The sequence below is a fragment of the Etheostoma spectabile genome, chromosome 6 (assembly GCF_008692095.1).
Source record: "Etheostoma spectabile isolate EspeVRDwgs_2016 chromosome 6, UIUC_Espe_1.0, whole genome shotgun sequence".
Taxonomy (NCBI): domain Eukaryota; kingdom Metazoa; phylum Chordata; class Actinopteri; order Perciformes; family Percidae; genus Etheostoma; species Etheostoma spectabile.
Genome location: NC_045738.1, coordinates 1104288 through 1121130, shown reverse-complemented (window position 1 = coordinate 1121130; position 16843 = coordinate 1104288). Strand labels below are relative to the sequence as shown.

The 16843-nt window shown below is 39.6% G+C and overlaps 1 protein-coding gene and 1 long non-coding RNA gene across 2 annotated transcripts; one reads left to right on the top strand and one right to left on the bottom strand.

Annotated features, from left to right (window-relative positions):
* Positions 1 to 5114: 5114 nt before the first annotated feature.
* On the bottom strand, positions 5115 to 7878 carry ncoa7a (nuclear receptor coactivator 7a). The gene is given in 7 exon segments (XM_032517917.1): positions 5115 to 5910; positions 5912 to 5959; positions 6176 to 6249; positions 6515 to 6610; positions 6726 to 6878; positions 7016 to 7168; positions 7473 to 7878. Coding segments are annotated over 7 exon segments (948 nt in total). The 5' UTR covers positions 7797 to 7878; the 3' UTR covers positions 5115 to 5810.
* Positions 7879 to 9921: 2043 nt separating this feature from the next.
* LOC116690763 (uncharacterized) lies at positions 9922 to 14806 on the top strand. The gene is made up of 3 exons (XR_004332362.1): positions 9922 to 10039; positions 13224 to 13227; positions 14794 to 14806. It is a non-coding gene; the product is annotated as an uncharacterized LOC116690763 (long non-coding RNA).
* Positions 14807 to 16843: the final 2037 nt, after the last annotated feature.

Below are 16843 nucleotides of genomic sequence, written 5' to 3'. Positions count from 1 at the left end.
GTCTCCATATATGGACATCCTATCTCAATCTACCTCCCATTTTTCCAGCGCAGCTCTTCACTTTCCTGTTAGAGAGAAAAGAAACCGTTACGTATCAGAGCTAACCAATGAGAAGCCTCTCCACTTAAGTTTCGAACCAATAGCATTACAGACAAACAGAGTGAATGTAGCCCCGATGCAACATATAGGATGTATGCTGGCTGGTTTGGTTACAACAGACATGTGGTTCTGCAGAGCACAGAGCTCAACAGAGAATTCAGAAAGAATGAAGCTGCTGCCAGATCATTTCAAGGTTTTTTATTTTACCAGTGACTGTGTGGAGCCGTATGTTGGTAGGACCACTATACTGCATGTTACTATGTTAGGATATGTGCTGCTTTTATGGGTGAAATATACTTTAGCCTGGGGTAAAAAACATGTACCTCCTTCCTAGACAGCGTATCCCCCATCCAGTTGTGAATTTACTGTCATGAAGCTTTTAACTTGTCCCTGCATCTCTGTTAGAATAACATCTTTACCCTTTAGAATGACGTGTGCCCTGTCTGTAAATGATCGCTCAACCACAAGTTTTCTGTATGTACTGAAGGGAAAGTCTCATTTGGTCTCATCTTGTGTCCTCCTCCAGATCATCGCATTGAAGGAGTCCAGCGGCCCAGAGTCTGTGTAGCTCGCTGGACTCTGTGAAGAGGACCCGAGTACCTGAGGAAGCTAAGGTGCTCTCCCTGTCCTGTGTACCACAGCCAGCTGCTTGACCACAACCTGGAGAAGTAGTTATACCCACAACATTAAAAAAAAAAGACATACTGAGCAATGATTACAGCCATCAACTTGTTTTGTTGTGATAATTACTTTCATATCTTCAGTAGACATCTTTTGATTAACATCTCTTTTTCCTACAGCTTCTGCCCACATGCCAGCAAGGACCCAGGGCTATCCTTGCAACTGGTCTACAGCACAGCCACCCACGGGCAGTCTGAAGACTATCTACAGGAATAATACGCAAGCCTGACAGCCCTGTGCTCTGTGCTACCAAACAATGCATAATAGTTAGCATCTTTATCTTAACTCTCCATGCTTTAAATCAAACAACTGTCTGATACCCTGGTTAATAGTGTACTGTGAGGACTCCTTTAATGACCCAATGTCTGGTCTTTTCAGGTTTTGGGGCATTTTCTTCTGACCCGTTCAAAGTCAGTAAATACTGCTATGGCACAGGGCAAACCTTCCTGTTCAGCTTCAACCCTGACTTCCAGGTAAGAGTGGGGTTTCCTGTGTGGTTATAAACTTATGTCTACCAGCTAGTCTGAGAACTGCTGCATTTATGGTACAGTAGTAAGTAAAGTTTGCAATCATTTGAGAGGTATTCTATGTCTAGAAAGCTAAACACAATCCCTGGAAAGAAATAACTTTCAGAAAGACACAATACATTTTGCATGTGCATTTGACAATTTTGAAACTTTGCAGGTGTTTGATACAAGTGTCTAAAGTCTTTTATTTGGCATGTTTTCCCAGATAACAGGTGGAGCGCGAGAACTCCTACTTTGTGAGCGCAACTTGGAATCTCTGCATATTGGTGAGGGGGGTAGTTATGTGTTGTTTTTATTGCCCCTATGAAATATAGTTACACACTTAAAAAAAGCAAAGCAGTTAGGTTTGTCGATGTTATAAAGAAGCAAGATCATGAATGGTAACTTTAACTGGACTTATCTGAAATCACAGCATATCTGAGAGCATAAAACATTAACAGCATTTAAAAGTTGTCATTAAGGTGTTTTTCTTCTTCTTGGTCTGTAGGGGCGGATTTGGCCTGTGGCTGGATACTGATCTGTACCATGGTCAAGTTTCCCTGTCCCACGTTCCGCAATGCGCTGCTCTCCACACATGAAGACTCCTTATACAGGACCTCAAGTCTGGACTGTGCAGAACGGGGACAACAGTGAAAAGATGCCACTGTCCTGTCTGGAGTTACCAACTTCCAAAAATGTCATGCGTACTTGTGGTTTTAGCCACTACTGTACAAAACCTGAAAGAGCAGGTGCTGTCATCTGGGCACCGCTCAGTGTAGGCCACATACAGAAGTAAAAGGCTTTTGGTTCTCATGCTGGACTTTCTGTTTATGCTGGTGTGATCGGGCCTGTTCAAGACAAGTGGCCGGATGAAATCCTGAATATTCAGGGTCCTGCTCCTTTAAACTACGGCATCATCAATAGCCGCGTGGTAAGACCAGTCAGTCACTGGCATCTGACGCTTTCAGCCCTCCATGCCCTCCCTTTGTTGTGGGGAGCGTCATAATACAAAGTTCACAGAAACACTGGTGACTAAAAAGGTTCTTAATGAATGTAAGCACATTCAGGATTTAAGGAAACATGTTTTGTTTGTGATATTTAAAATGTGTTTACAAGATGTGTAAGGTTTATGAAACATATATATATTTAGTAGAAACTAAAAGGTTAAGGAATTAATTAATTTATTGTAAAAACACTGTAACATGATAGTACGCACAATGGCCTAAATGGACTCTAATTGCACTTGTTTTTATTTTTTTGAAAACTACTGCTGCAGATAAAGACCTAACCACTCAGGTTGAACAATAAAAGCATAAAGTTACACTATAAACAGCGTATGGTCTGTGATGTGTGCGGTTTGTGGAGGAAGAGACATCAACTGGTAACTGTCACTTTTGCTTTTGGAAAGTGGGACCCTTGCCTGCCTATTTTTAGACAACATAGCAACATTTATTTTTTATTTTTTACTCTTATCAATTTATGTAAATGTATTTTGAGAAAATCTAAACCGAAAAACATTTGTTTGTAAAGTTTAATTCACTTTTTAATATTTGTGTGTAAAGCAGAGTCTGCTGCAGGTAGCACAGACGACAACAAGGGAAACTAAAACGTGTGTATTCTGTTGATATGATTAGCTACTACCAAATCTGATCAGGAATTGATTTTTATAATATTTGTGTTAATTTGCGAGCACATGTAAGCCACAAAAAGACCACATTGGATATAGTGAAGCAACTTAAATGTATGTTTGACAGCAGACTATTTTATACAAAGTAGGATTTATTTTAATTCCCAAGAAGAACAAAATAGTTTCAAGTAACAGAGTACTAAGGAAAAAGATGCAAAACCACAGCAAATTCTCAAGCAAAAACACACTTGAGAGGGTGCAACAGGTCCAGCACGACGGGGCATTTTTTATGTTTGATTTGATATATTTCGCGTATGTCATCTCTAAAGTCCTAAAGTCTCTGATGGTCATTTTTGCTGTTAAGAAACAGTTCTAGGGCGCCCGGATAGCTCAGTTGGTAGAGAGGGTGCCCTACTTTTATTTATATATACTATATATATATATATATATATATATATATATAGGATATAGTATATACTGTAGTGTGTTACTCCGGGTTCGACTCCGAGCTGCAGCCCTTTGCTTCATGTCATTCCTCCTCTGTCTCTCCTTTCATGTCTTCTGCTGTCCTATCAAAATAAAGGCTGAAAATGCCCAAAAACATAATCTTAAAAACTCGGCTATACTTTGCCACTCAGTCAAACTTCTCATTTTCACCATAAAAAAATAATTTAAGATTTTTGTTCTGCATTCAAAGCTGCACGCACGTGAACGAGCTACCAAATGGGAAGTTTACCAGAGGTGCATACCTTATTAGGTGCATACCTTATAAGGCGTGGACCTCCGGTAAACTTCCTGGACTAACGACGCTCAGAGAATTGCGAACTCATTTAATCTGATTTTCAGATTAATGTTCTACCTCTATTTTCTGGCATAATGGACCTTCAGATTCAGCTTATCAGTGTACATTAACCCTTGTGTGGTGTTCAGGTTTATTTTACTTTACTTTTACTTTAGCTCAATTACAAATAATAAAGACAAAATGTATGGAATATTTGCCATTTACCCCTGTGAGATGAAATTTATGATAAAATGATAATTTTCATTTATTGGGAGAAAACAAGGAAATTCAATTTAAAAAAAGGTAAAAATAGTAGAAACAAGATTTTTGATGATTATTGGTGCTTATTTCTTAGAACTTAATCAGAACATGTGAAAGTGCTTGAAATGTAACAGTTTTGTAGCTTTGTGTGACAATAGCAGGTGCAGCAAGACAACATAGTTTCATAGCACCTAAATAGACTGGGGTCCAGTAGATCTGAACACCTCATATGTAATAGTTATGTGGGGGTGTACCATGTGCAGTCGTTGAAAATAAGTTGTTTTTTATGTTCCTCACAGAAAATGAGCCCAGGCCAATGTGTTTGAGTTAGAAGAAATAATAAATCAGCAGACATTGAAAATGTGATCCCAAAGACGCGAACACCATTCAAGGGTTGAGTGTTTAGAATCTGTCTTCCCTACATTTTAATTTATGATTTTCTCACATTGTAATGATGGCTGCTGACTCTGTGGCTAGAACTGTTTCTTCTTATTTATTTATTTTTTAAGATTACGTTTTTGGGCATTTTCAGCCTTTTTTTTTGATAGGACAGCAGAAGACATGAAAGGAGAGACAGAGGAATGAGAATGACATGCAGCAAAGTGCTGCAGGTCGGAGTCGAACCTGGGGTGTATATATATATATATATATATATATATATATATATATATATATATAATCCTAACCACTCTTACTGGGATTTAAACTAAATCCTACTTTGTTAAGTAAAAATATTCTGCTGTCAAACATACATTTAAGTTGCTTCACTATATCTAATGTGGTCTTTTGGTGGCTTACATGTGCTTCAATACAAATATTATAACAATCAATTCCTGATCAGATTTGGTAGTAGCTAATCATATCAACAGAATACACACGTTTTAGTTTCCCTTGTTGTCGTCTGTGCTACCTGCAGCAGACTCTGCTTTACACACAAATATTAAAATGTGAATTAAACTATACAAACAAATGTTTTTCTGTTTAGATTTTCTTAAAATACATTTACATTAATTGATTTTAAGAGTATGTAAAAAAATAAATGTTGCTATATTGTCCATTTATGCAAATATGCAGGCAGGTGTCCCACTTCCCAAAAGCAAAAGTGACAGTTACCAGTTGATGTCTCTTCCTCCACAAACCGCACACATCACAGACCATACGCTGTTTATAGTGTAACTTTATGCTTTTATTGTTCAACCTGAGTGGTTAGGTCTTTATCTGCAGCAGTAGTTTTCAAAAAAATAAAAACAAGTGCAATTAGAGTCCATTTAGGCCATTGTGCGTACTATCATGTTACAGTGTTTTTACAATAAATTAATTAATTGTTTAACCTTAAACCTTTAGTTTATAGTAAATATATATATATGTTTCATAAACCTTACACATCTTGTAAACACATTTTAAACATCACAAACAAAACATGTTTCCTTAAATCCTGAATGTGCTTACATTCATTAAGAACCTTTTTAGTCACCAGTGTTTCTGTGAACTTTGTATTATGACGCTCCCCACAACAAAGGGAGGGCATGGAGGGCTGAAAGCGTCAGATGCCAGTGACTGACTGGTCTTACCACGCGGCTATTGATGAATAGCCGGTAGTTTAAAGGAGCAGGACCCTGAATTACAGGATTTCATCCGGCCACTTGTCTTGAACAGGCCCAGATCACACCAGCATAAACAGAAAGTCCAGCATGAGAACCAAAAGCCTTTTACTTCTGTATGTGGCCTACACTGAGCCAGGTGCCCAGATGACAGCACCTGCTCTTTCAGGTTTTGTACAGTAGTGGCTAAAACCACAAGTACGCACTGACATTTTTGGAAGTTTGGTAACTCCAGACAGGACAGTGGCATCTTTTCATCTGTTGTCCCCGTTCTGCACAGTCCAGACTTCGAGGTCTTGTATAAGGAAGTCTTCATGTTTGGAGAGCGACGCATTGCGGAACGTGGGACAAGAAACTTGAACCATGGTACAGATCAGTATCCAGCCACAGGCCAAATCCGCCCCTACAGACCAAGAAGAAGAAAAACACTTTAATGACAAATCTTTTAAATGCTGTTAATGTTTTATGCTCTCAGATATGCTGTGATTTCAGATAAGTCCCAGTTAAAGTTACCATTTCATGATCTTGCTTCTTTATAACATCGACAAACCTAACTGCTTTGCTTTTTTTAAGTGTGTAACTATATTTCATAGGGGCAATAAACAACCACATAACTTACCCCCCTCCACCAATATGCAGAGATTCCAAGTTGCCGCTCACAAAGTAGGAGTTCTCGCCGCTCCACCTGTATATCTGGGAACATGCCAAATAAAAGACTTTAGACACTTGTAATCAAACCCATTGCACAAGTTTCAAAATATGTCAAATGCACATGCAAAATGTATTTTTTATACTTTTCTGAAAGTTATTTCTTTCCAGAGATTGTGTTTAGCTTCTTAGACATAGAATACCTCCCAAGGGATTGCAAACTTTACTTACTACTGTACTATAAATGCAGCAGTTCTCAGACTAGCTGGTAGACATAAGTTTATAACCACACAGGAAACCCCACTCTTACCTGGAAGTCAGGGTTGAAGCTGAACAGGAAGGTTTCCCCTGTGCCATAGCAGTATTTACTGACTTTGAACGGGTCAGAAGAAAATGCCCCAAAAACCTGAAAAGACCAAGACATTGGGTCATTAAAGGAGTCCTCACAGATACACTATTAACCAGGGTATCAGACAGTTGTTTGATTTAAAGCATTGGAGAGTTAAGATAAAGATGCTAACCTTATTATGCATGTCTTTGATGACCAGCAGCACAGGGCTGTCCAGGCTTGCCGTATTCCTGTAGATAGTCTTCAGACTGCTCCCGTGGATGGCTGTGCTGTAGACCAGTTGCCAAGGATAGCCCTGGGTCCTTGCTGGCATGTGGGCAGCAAGCTGTAGGAAAAAGAGATGTTAATCAAAAGATGTCATACTGAGAGATATAAAAGTAATTATCACAACAAAACAAGTTGATGGCTGTAATCATTGCTCAGTATGTCTTTTTTTTTTAAATGTTGCTGGGTATAACTTACTTTCTCCAGGTGGTGGTCACCCAGCAGCTGGCTGTGGTCACACAGGACAGGGAGAGCACCTTCAGCTTCCTCCAGGTACTCGGGCTCCTCTTCCACAGAGTCCAGCGAGCTACACAGACTCTGGCGCCGCTTGGACTCCTTCAATGCGATGATCTGGAGGAGGACACAAGATGAGACCAAATGAGACTTTCCCCTTCAGTACATACAGAAACTTGTGGTTGAGCGACTCATTTACAGACAGTGCACACGTCATTCTAAAGGGTAAAGATGTTATTCTAACAGCAGATGCAGGGACAAGTTTAACAGCTTCAATGCCAGTAAATTCACAACTGGATGGCTGGATCACACGCTGTCTAGGAAGGATGTATAATTTTTTTTTACCCCAGGCTAAAGTATATTTCACCCCATAAATGCAGCACATATCCTAACATAGTAACATGCAGTATAGTGGTCCTACCTCAACATACGGCTCCACACAGTCACTGGTAAAATAAAACACCTTGAAATGATCTGGCAGCAGCTTCATTCTTTCTGAATTCTCTGTTGAGCTCTGTGCTCTGCAGAACCAAATGTCTGTTGTAACCAAACCAGCCAGCATACATCCTATATGTTGCATCGGGGCTACATTCACTCTGTTTGTCTGTAATGCTATTGGTTCGAAACTTAAGTGGAGAGGCTTCTCATTGGTTAGCTCTGATACGTAACAGTTTCTTTTCTCTCTAACAGGAAACTGAAGAGCTGCGCTGGAAAAATGGGAGGGAGATTGAGATAGGATGTCCATATATGGAGACTGTGATTTCCCACAACCTCTGGGATAACTGCCAGGCAGTTTGGTGTCTCAGTTACTGTAAGCCAGGGATACTGTTCTTTACAAACCAATGCAATTTTAAAAAAACGTTTACAATGTAGAGGTTTCCGGTCCTGCCCTGATGTTTTCCTGCAGTTAAAGAACCACAGATGGCTTTTGTGTCATTTTTAACTCTGTGTGTGTGTTTGTGTGTGTGTGTGTGTGTGTTTGTGTGTTCATGCAAACCTTACCTCCCAGTTTTTAGCAGTAGGGTCGACAGGTTTACCGAGGAGCTTGTTGATCACAGCCACCTTTTTCTTCTTCACTACCAGATAGCGGTTCTGATGTTTCTCTCTGATGAAGAAACGGGGCTGGCGGTGCTTCTTTTTGCTCTTGCCCTTAGTGTAGATTTCTGGGGACCACTGCACAAAGAAAGTGTAGAGGTGGTCGACCCTGTAGAAGCAAAATGAGAATTTTTGTATAAATAGACAATCACCAATTACCTAAACAGATTTATTCAGATGGCCTGCTATGGCTAAAATTGGTATTTTTTAATATGAAAAGCAAAGGGCTTCTAACATCCATCACCACTTTGAGGTTACAAATAATTTAACTACAGCAGAATCACTGTGTTACATCATCTTAACTGCATTTCCGTGAATCAATCTTTGACATCTTCTACAAGGCATGGCATTTCACTGCAAATGTGAAGCATTAATGACAGTTGACTCAACCTTTTGTTTCCCATACAACAACAAAAAAACAGTTTGAAAGTTGTGGAAATGCGACTCACAATACTCTGTTATCTGTCTAATCGTGCCTGGACATGTTTTGCAGGAAAGCGAAGCATGCTTAAAATGGTTTAAGCAATAGCCACGCTGGGTTGGGGATATCTGAGGTGAGGGCAGAGTGAAAATTAAGAAATAAATAAATAAAAAAATTAAGTTATTTTTTTAGGATTGATTCTGCCACCTCGTACAGGTTTCCAAAAGAGAGCCATTCCTGAGCAAATCACTACTGAAATCCTGAAAAAAACTTTACTATTGAAAAAAGTAGCAATTCGTATTGTACACCTTCTTCGACTCCTTCTTTATCTTCATGTCAATCTACATAAACAACCTGCAACAACCTCTTTCTACCATGGAATGACTAAAATAACTCCCTTTGCACATGTAGTAATACATATACCACCAAGACCTCTAATCACTATATCTTTGCAAAAGGTTTACATCCCACACATTACCTCAAAAAAACTTTTAAAATCTTCTTGTAATTAAAGTTTTTGCGATTCTAAGCTCACATTTTCTTGCTCAAATATTAAAACAAGCAAATGAAAATAGCGTGTGATTACACTCCAGATGACATCACCCTGTTCAGGACCCAGCATGACAATGTTCACAGCTCTCTTGATGATTCGTTTCACTTACTCTCCAACGCTGTAGGCAACTCCCATGGCTGACTGAAGATGAGGGTAAACTGTGAGGAGTAAGAGAGAGCGGATGGTGTGTCGGTTCAGTGCTGAAGCAGCGTGTCCACTGTCCCTGTCCAGAGTCTCAGCACCCTGAGCCTTTATACCGGTGGGTCAATCGCTGAGATAAGCCCCTTTCATCATTAACCCTCCCTTTCTCTCTAGACAGCTTTGCATGTATTTCAGATGTGGATTTCACAATGGGGCCTAAAAGCCAGAGTTAGTGATTTATTAACGTGACCAGCTCAGTCTCTCGAGTTCAGATACTGTGTCAAGGTAGTGGCTCGGGGACTGAATGAGACGGCTTGACAAAAAGTTTAATGCCTATGTGTCTGTCTGTCTGTCTGTCTGAGTGTCAGATTGTCTTTTCATTGCGCCTTCCTGCCTGGGTTTCTTTCTCTCAGTCTTCCCGGATGTCTGGCCTCCATTTCCATCTCCTCAGAGAGAAAGTAAACCAATTACATTTCCAGTTAAGTCAATTTTGAGGAACTGTAATTGTACGTTACTTGAGTATCTGCAACTCCGCTACATTTCAGGGGGAAATATTGCAGTTTTACATTAATCTCACTGATAAAATATGTAATATTCCTGCTTTAAAATGTCCATAAACAACAATACCTATGTTATACATTTTTGTTTGTGTGTACTTAAACTATGCCAAAATGTTTCCAACAAGCCAGAGATATCTGTAACTTCAATCAATGACACGGAGTGTGTCGTTTGGTCGCCTGTCAATGGCGTCATATAACCTTTGACCCCTGGTCTAGATGTCTTCGGCAGTGTCCAGGCATTGAGTAAAGTTAACCGGCTGTGGCCTGTATACCTTGGTAATGATCGTCTCTCTTACTCTTGACAAGAAAGCCAATGTGCAGTTCCCTGAATGTCAAACTATATCTTAACAGTATATGTACATTTGAATGCAAGATATTAATTTTTAATGGGTATTTTACATTGTGGTATTAATACTTTTACTTCTGCACCACAGCATCCAATCATCCCATCCATCCCTCGCACTTTCTCTTTCTTTTCTCTCTTGCAGCCTGTTTTTTGTCACTCTATTTAATCTCCTTTAAACAGTATAAAAGGGGAAGTTTATAACGATTTGTTCTTCTCTTGTAAAACGACAATTCTCAGAGAAGGAAACGTGCATACCGGATGGGATGGGACGTTTTGATGATAAATGGTTTGACAGAGTTGTCCAAATTTGGTAGCAGAGAACTGCTGTTCATGTGTGTGTGTGTCTGAGTTGTTGTTGGCTTTTTTTCCACATATTGAGTTTGAGTGCACGCAATCACACGGAAAGTTACAGATGTTATCTATCTCCCTGAAACAATCATTAGAGGCCGTTATTTTAACAGGCCCCACTCCCACTCTATAAGGATTATTGAAACAGGCTCAAGACATCAAATCAAGATTGAATCAAAGAAGCACCACTGATTACTGATTGCAGTGTTGACCATTCATAAATGATCTATACAAGCTATTCAGACTTGATTAATTTATGTTAAGAGTTATCTCTCTACACTAATGCTCAAACAGAATCACAGAGTTGTCTGTTTCTTCTATCTGCAGTCGTTAGGATTAACTGGGTAAACACAAATAAACTCAATGGGCCAGATCATCTGAACAGGTTGAGCTGTTGAAGCAATAAAGCTGCTTTGTGGGTGTTATTTCCAAATATGTTCACTTGTTCAACTAGATGTTGTTAGTCTTGGGCAAGTACAGAACCATAAATTTGTCTGTGTCACATGTAGAGTCAGCATAGCTCCCTGTTGTGGAAAAGGTGCAACAGATGCATTCACAGGCAGGTGTGTGTTGTGCATGTGTGTGTGCGTGTGTGTGTGTGTGTGGTGTGTGTGTGTGTGTGTGTGTGTGTGTGTGTGTGTGTGTGTGAAGCAATTAAGCTGCTTTGTGGGTGTTATTTCCAAATATCTTCACTTGTCCGACTAGATTTTGTCCCAGTCTTGGGCAAGAACACAATAATTTTGTGTGTGTGTTGGGTAGTGAAACAAGGAAAAGCAACGATGCAAAATATTAATAATAATAAAAAACAAAGTCAAGGTTAAGGTCAACCTTTGACTAGCACACAAAGGACATTTAGAAACTGTCATTCGTAAACTCAAAGGATCTCTGTCATTGATGTCATTCTGTCATGTTTGTACGTCTGTTTTTCTGCAAGTGTGCTGTCCATAACGTATTGTGTTGTGAATAAGAATGTCTAGTCCAACACACACACACACACACACACACACACACACACACACACAGGGAGATCATTTCCAAACACTCTCGATTTGATATAACCCCCACACAGACAGCAGACAGACAGCACACACACACATTGACACACTAAGACATATACAAACACACACACACACACACACACACACACACACACACACAGAGCACTTCCTAGTACCCTCACTATAGCATATGCTGACTCACACACACACACTAATGAATATGATATGTAATGGGCTACATCCCTGCAGATGTGCATTGTACTGCCCCATACAAAGATTGCATACATATTAATTCTCCTCATAGCCCCGACCAAAATACCATCAGATGCTTAGTTTTAGTGTTTTTGTACTGACCCCCTTATTAAACAGTCCAGTTGCTAAAGGAACCGAAGACTTGGTAAACCTAGCTGTTCTGTTTTTCCTCTGCAGAATCCTTCCATTGCCCCGACAGCTTGGTTGGACCCTGTTAAGCAGAGGGTGGGTAGGGTCATAGAGGATGTGCTCAGCCATATTCAGAATAAGGTCCTTACACAACGGAACAGCTGACATCTGGTCACACCCGATGGCCCAACACGCCATACTGATAATGAGCTGCAGCCTATTGTGGTTTAGGGATGTTGCGCGTGTTTCCTAACACACAAATTACATAACAAACTAGCTTCATAAAACAGTTATAAAGCATAACGATGAACAGTTTCTGTAAAAAAGACATTTGCTGTAGCGGTTTTGGGACTTTCGCAGTGGCGCATAGCCTACATCCAACTTCAGCTTGTCATCAATCTCTATCCGAGTCTTTCTATTAGAGTCAGCAGAAATGTCGCCCCGTCTACCGACAGGACTGTATTTGGCTAAATTACTAATTGAAAATGGTTCCAGTAATCAAACACATGTTTGTAATAGCTATCAGGTCAGGAGATTACAATAGGGACACTGCGGGGTCAACAATCTTACACAAGAGAAGTAGCAGGGAGGAGATCAATTTGAGTCGCACAGAAGATTGTTAAGTAAACACAGGCCCACAGATACACACAGTTAAAATACAGATCAATAAACGCGTATGTGCAGACCTGCATGTGCCCACACTCTCATGCACACCTGATGCATGTCAAGCGTATGTGCACACATTATGTGTGCAGATGAACTCTCACTATTACTTAATGACCCGTTCAAGTCTGCACAGAGAAAAAACAGCTGACATTTTTGTCAAATTAAGAATTTAATTCTTAATTTGATGAGATTATGTATAGAGTTCTTCTGCATTGCTGCTCTGGGAATGTTTTGCTCTCCTCTTGAGTCTGTCTGAAGCACTGTGTTAGTAAAAAGGATGTTTAGCGTTGAGAGAGACATTTGTTGCTCAGTATTAGTAATTTCTTTCTTCATTTTTTTGTCTTTTGCAAAATCAGCCCACAGCTTTCCATTACAGCAGAAGTCTCTTGTTTGGCTCCTGCTACAGAAACAAATTTGAAAGTGAAACAACTGTGCTGGATTTCCTGTCATCAAAGCAAGACACAAAATGTTTTTCCGCCAAAACCTGCAACTGCACTTTAAGAAGATGAAAATATTGGACAATTATGGGAGACATGAATTAATATAATGACAAACAAAAGGAAGGTCATGGAATAATAATCCACACAGAAACATGTCTTCCCTCTCTTTGAAAATGTAAGTAAAATACTCAAATATCTTCTTTTATAGTTTGTTATCATATAGTGCTGTGTCTGCATCTGAAAATCACAGATGGATGTGTGCAATTGTAGTTTTTTTTCTGTTTAGATTTTTGCTTTCACATTGATTTTTCACATAGGTGTATGCCCTGCAGTTCCACTTTTTGATGCAAACTACACATATACAATCAGACTAAACTGCTGTTTGTGTAAGTACAGCACAAATATGTTTCAAACCTTAAAGTTCACTTGTTGAGACACAATTGTGAGACAAAGTGACCAGGGGATTAGGAGGTAATGGTCTATGGAGATATGTGTCAAAATTCTTCCACTATGACTGCAAACAACTGGGTTGATTAAGGTGATTAAGGTGAGTAAGGTCCCTGCATGAATGCGCACAGACCATTAGATATTGTTTGGGTTCTCACACATTCACACAGAACACGCCTTTGTCTTTTTCTTGGCAGAAGGTAATTTGTTGCAGAGCCGTTGGTGCCTCACCTCTCCTCCAATTACTGTAAATCCTCTCTGCTGCTGCAGACTTTCATATTAACATGAGAAAAACCTCTATTTGCCAGCATGCTCATTTCCCTGTGTTCAGTACACATACACAGACAAACACAAACACAAATACAGTAATGAGGTGTCCGTACACAAATAAACATCACACTGCCGTTTGATATATTAGTTCATATTTACTACCGCAAGCTTTTAGAGCCTGGAATGTGAATGCATATGATTATTAGTCGAGTTGCAGATGCCTGCTGGGCCACTTGTTAGCCTAGAGTTGCATGTGTGTGTGCCTCGGCAACACTGCAACAGTCGTGCACGAGTGCTGAAAGAGTATGTTGACTTTTCAGAAATCCATAGTCAGGGTGGCTATCAACGGTAGATAAATCCAAAGATGGATGCCATTGTTTTGTTTGATTTAAGATGCCTTATAGGTCAATATGTGCATTTGGTAAGACCAACAGTTAACCTAAATCTGATTTTGGTTTGAGCAATATCGAAACCTATTTACTGTAAAAGATAACAACCTTTTATGACAGTGAGATTACTCCTCTCACATTGGCAACCTATTCAGATGAAATTGGCCCTGCGGTGCAATGCAAGTGTATTTGATTCCGGTAGTTGTACAGAATGTCACAATGCCAAATAGTGTAATACAAAAGTCCAAAGTAAAACATATTTACCTCAATGTTTTATTCTAAACAGCACACGGACATCAAAAGGGGCTTGGGCACCTTTTTTCTGGATCCATGTTTTTTTGTTTGTTAATAATGAATATAGCCTATACACTCCTTTACAAACAGCTTCCCTGTCAAACAAAGGCATTTATTTAATTAAGAAATGAAACTATCAGATTGGGAGATGAGACTTGAGCTTTTTTGAGCCCTCTCTCTCTCTCTCTCTCTCTCTCTCTATCTATCTATCTATCTATCTGCGATGCCTCTCCTTATCAGCAGTACACACACAGACAGATGGGCAGGTAGCAGTCCCTTCTAGCTCCTACCCCAGAAAGTTTGGCTTGGCTTGTGTGGAGGTGAGTGTCATGAACAAAAGAAGCAGCCAGTGCCTCGAATTTACAGTTAATTAGTTAATTATTAACCAAATAGTTAACTTCTGTCTTGCTAACAGGCATGAGCTGCTAGCTAATGTAATAAGTTAGCTAAGGTTCAGCCCTACAGACTGTTGCACTGTACTTAATGGAGACACTCCAGGTTAACCGCTACAGTAAAATCTATGTCTAACATCTAATAACGTCATCACTAACTAATTAACTAACTAACTAATTAACTACTTATATTGTGCTAATATGCATAGCTACTTCTGACAAGTTAATGAGTTAAGAATTTTAACTCATCAACTCTTCTTTTTTTTCTTTCTATTCCTCTTCATGTCGGCAAGGCTCCATTATGGCCCAACAAGCCAGGGTAAGTTTTATTTCAAAAGCTTTTTTTTTTGGTAGGCCTATATACACGTAACGTTACTGTGATTAACGAGTAAATAAATGATGCCACCGACACCTCACATCCATAATAACGTGTTAAATTTGTAACAAAATAAGAGTCAATAAATGTACTTTGGCTAACTGTTAGCTAACGCTAGCTAGCTTGCTAGATAAACGTTAGCTAACGGTGTATATCGCTAAATGTAATAATGCAGTATTCAAATGCAGTCGAGTTCCAATGGCTTCACAAAGGCACCAAACTTCTATTCCGGAGGACTCGCTTTGCATTGTAACGTCAGCTAAGATTTACCCACTAGCTAGTTATCTATTTAACAAAACCAAGTCTGTGAACTAAGGTTAACTAAACTTATAAAGTTAACAAGTAAGCTAATTATCAATATCTACATTTCATAACGTTACCAACTTAATAGCCATTTTTAGCTTTGCTTTGAGGTAAAGGCGACATTAATTATTACACGAGATACGCCAGCCGGATACATTATTGTTCCAGACACATTAGGCTCTCATTTTTGTCCTGTTATCAACGTTAACTGCTTAGAAAACTGTTATTACATTTTTGAAAATCACAGACCTGAAAAATCAATATTTCTTTCATTTTTTTATAAACCTAGCTAGCTAGTCAGTGTTGCACGTGCCTCTGGCGTGTGTCTTGTTTCTCCTTCTGTCTCTCTCTGTCCCTCGTTCTGCCCTCCTCCCTCTGCCAGTCGCACACCTGAGCGTAATCAGTGCTCAGGTAGAGTGGGAGAGGTGATAAGAAGGCAGAGAGTGAAGGGATAGAGGTACATGGAGATCACACCAGCAGCACACTATCACCTTTTTCTCAACAAGCAGGTTTGTGTTTCCCAACCTCCATGCACACTTAGGTGCTGGAATTAGTTTATTGTGTTAGTTAGGGCTGGAGATTAATGGTAGATCAGTTATTTGTCTCTTTTGTTTATTCTAGGATTAGGTTACCACTTTTTAGGTAATTTAGGGGGAGATACAGCAAGCTGCGGCTCACTGCGAGGTTGGTCCAGCGTCTTCCAATCTTTTCTTTTTGGTTAGGATCCAGTCCCTTTTGTTTCTCTTTGTTTGCTATTTTTGGTAATATTTTTGCATTATTAAAACTTGGTGGTTAATTGTTAACCTTGGGTCTGGCAACCTTTTTTATGTGTTGCATCCTTTTTTGAGCCTTTTTTTTTTGTTAATGGAGGCCGTAACAACAGTAGATTTACATGGTGACAACAGACTCCACATAGAGAGGCAGAGTTGTGCTCGCAAGCTGTATTACCATATTTTCTAGACTCTTATCCCATGGCCACCCTTAGATTTGTCACATTCTTCGTCCGTTATGAATGTGTGTAACCTATCAATGTCTGTTTTTTAAAGAGCAAGGTACAGTGTCTATGCCATCATGTGTTTCAGTATTTGTTTTTCTGTCGAGAACCACATGATGCCAAAATTGAGAATGCAGTGAGAGGTCTTCTCAGCTTCATCAGGAACTTCCAAAATCCCAATGTGGAGAGGCCTAGCAATTCTCTGGAACTAAGACCCATGGAATCTCAGGCTGGAACTAGCAGTTCAGTTGAGGTCAACAACGCTGTTCAACGGGCAATGCAAAGGTACGTGAATATGTGCTTAAAGGAATCCAATTCTAGGATTTTGTGTTTGGACCACTTAAATTAATGGCAATTTATTTATTTTTGTTACACCTA